The sequence below is a fragment of the Chaetura pelagica genome, unplaced genomic scaffold (assembly GCF_000747805.2).
Source record: "Chaetura pelagica isolate M959 unplaced genomic scaffold, ChaPel_1.0 scaffold117, whole genome shotgun sequence".
NCBI classification, from domain to species: Eukaryota; Metazoa; Chordata; class Aves; order Apodiformes; family Apodidae; genus Chaetura; species Chaetura pelagica.
Genome location: NW_009954185.1, coordinates 6,458,371 through 6,461,090, shown reverse-complemented (window position 1 = coordinate 6,461,090; position 2,720 = coordinate 6,458,371). Strand labels below are relative to the sequence as shown.

The following is a 2,720-nucleotide window of genomic DNA, read 5'->3' as shown; positions in this document are numbered from 1 at the left end:
CACAAAATCAGTGTCATTACCCTCGCATCGCTGCAAAGGGAATCGTGCTCCCTCACTGTACATTCTGGCTCCAGTTACACCAGCAATTAGGAGTAAAATTTTGCCCTTAGTATCTGAAATGGCATTATAAAGTGATTTTTCTGTACCTTTCCCAGATATGCCATCATAACTGGAATAAAAGAATATTGTAATTAAATAAAGCAGTCAAAGGTGCCAATTTTACTTGGTCATTTTTAAAGCAAGGTCAAGCTTCAGAGGGAGCTGTGTTTATTTATCAGACAGTCACAAATAAATACAACTCAAATGCATTTACCCACTCCTTTATTTTTGCCAATAAGTGCTCGATTTGTTGCACTAAGAATACATGCCTTCCTTGCAGAATATGTGCCTTTACCATTTCTGATTTATATATATATATATATAGTGATTTATATCACTATAATTTCCTTAATTACTTCTCAGTTATGTATGAAAGCTAGATGAAGTATTAGTAAGCTTTTTTCAGTTCCTATTAAGTTCTGAAGACCTTCTAAACTGGCAGTCTCTAAAAGACTAAATTACATTTACAGCAGAATCATAACTCACATTAATCAAATGATCACTAAATCATCAAGATTCTCACTCCCAGATTGTTAAATAAACTCAGCTTCCTGTTTTTACTGCCTCTGTTTCGTCTGCAGCACTTCTGACTTCTCAAGTATTTCCTAAATTGAGATTCAAGTCCTATCTGTCAATTCTTCTGCGTAAAAGACTGTTTTCAATGCCAATATAAATGCAAAAGTCAGAAAACATGGACAGACTTGCCTGCAAGACACATTCTTTCCGTAATAAAGATCAATCCAACACTTCTACAATTACCAAGTTTAAATCACTTTGCAATCCATTTGAAAAGATAGAGTGGAGCAATGTCATGTTTTAAAGGCAAAGTCCTCTGTGGAAGTGCTCTTCAAACTACCAATCATAAATTGTTAGCTCCACAAATTAAATGTAAGAAGTGCATTTAACAGCAAAAATAACACTACCACTGACATAAAAAGATACAGTATAATAAGAATATTACTGGGCAAATAATTTTAACACTTAATTATTCCATATGCTAGATTACATAATAGAAATGAGTATCCTATTAAATGTCAGTAGAATTAAAAAAATAACTAAAGGTTACTATTTTCTATGGTCAAATACATCTGACAGAAGTCAGACATTATACATAACTAGGAATCTATCTCCTTGACTCGAGCTTTAAGTTCCCACACAGCTAGGTTCAACCAAGAACTGCAGGACAATTATCTGTGTGGCACTACCCAGGAGAAACAGTTTTAAAGGCTATCTTACATACACACATATGTACATATTCAATCCCTAGATGAAAACACACAGGATCTGTTCTCTCTCTTGATAAACTTTTGCCCAAGAATTTGGACCATCATTGCTCTAGACTCACAATCAGTATAAACTAAAGAATCTTTGCTGACATTAGTGAAGCCACACTGAGTTGTACTGACTGCAGGCAGAGCCCAAGCTCTGTGAGTACAGTGGGAAAACTTCTAAGACACAGTACACGTGAAACAGATTAGAGCTGGGTGACTTTACACTAGACCAACAGCAAAAATGTAAAGAACCTAATGGAACAAATGTAGGTACTCAGTAGGTACTCCCCAAGGACAGATGAGGGAGAGGTAGGTAGTAGGTAGGTAGATAAGATTAAAAACTTAAATTTAAGATCCGGGTGCTTCAACATCTAAATCAGCTTTCACACTTGCCAATTCCATGGTCTGACATGAAAATACAAACTATAGTTTAACATATAATACATAACTGTATACCTGCATTCTCTGGACTCGGACATTAACGGTAGAGAAGTACATATTCTGTTTTTATTTGCCCATTCAATACCCTTGTCACAGCATTCTTCCATCGAAAGATCTGCAGGGAATAAAGAAAAACACAACAATACATTTAATACAGCCTCAGTAAACAGTAATGCACCTGCAAGTCAAAAAACAAAACAAGACAAGAGGGTCAGTTCATTTTCCCCTCCCTAATATAAAGACAGACCAGTGCACCCATCCATAAGGCAGCCATGGCCAAATGAAGCATCTGTTAGCACCTTGCAATCAGCCCAAGTGCTAGGGACATTCCTTCTTTGGTGAAGCAAACTGCAGTTTCCCTTAACTTTACACAGAAAAGACACAGCCTAGCAACTAATACTGCATCAGAAAACAATTCAAATAGAGTCCTGCACAACAAGAGGATCCACTGGATTGCACTCCATCATTATCAAAAGTGGTAGTAGAAATGAGCGACTTGTTAAAATCCTGAAGAACACAAGATAAATCAAATGACTGTCTGATACAAAAGATGGGTTATTATAATCACGAGTTAATTTGCAGAACTATTTTTTTCTGAAGTTGCTATCCAATTATTCTGTTTTGCTTATAAATATGTCTGTAAATGCAAAAGTACTGTACAGAGAAACAGTCACATATATGGTATTTAGATCACTTAACATAAGAAAAATGAATATAGTACCAACTGATATCAACCCCGAAACTAAAGGGAAACACATACTGAAGATAAATATTTGTGCAGAGCAGGATTTTTACAAGTCTCTAATTGAATAAAACTAAATAGTGCAAATGAACTGAGAAGCACAGGTTTGCTTCATACTCCAAGTGCAAAAGTTCACTGCCCAGCAGGTGTATCAGAACTTGGAATAA

General features: G+C 35.8%; 1 protein-coding gene across 3 annotated transcripts in view; it reads right to left on the bottom strand.

The window, feature by feature from the left end:
• FBLN1 (fibulin 1) overlaps nucleotides 1–1,922 on the bottom strand; it is a 64,526-nt gene extending 62,604 nt beyond the window's left edge. For 2 of the 3 annotated variants that reach the window (XM_010002967.1, XM_010002968.1), the window contains exon 1: nucleotides 1,827–1,922. In XM_010002967.1, the coding sequence (XP_010001269.1) occupies nucleotides 1,827–1,918 (92 nt within the window). In that variant the 5' untranslated portion in view covers nucleotides 1,919–1,922. The remainder of the gene's footprint in view (nucleotides 1–1,826) is intronic. The other variant, XM_010002966.1, reaches the window with a different exon arrangement.
• Between the last annotated feature and the right edge of the window lie 798 nt (nucleotides 1,923–2,720).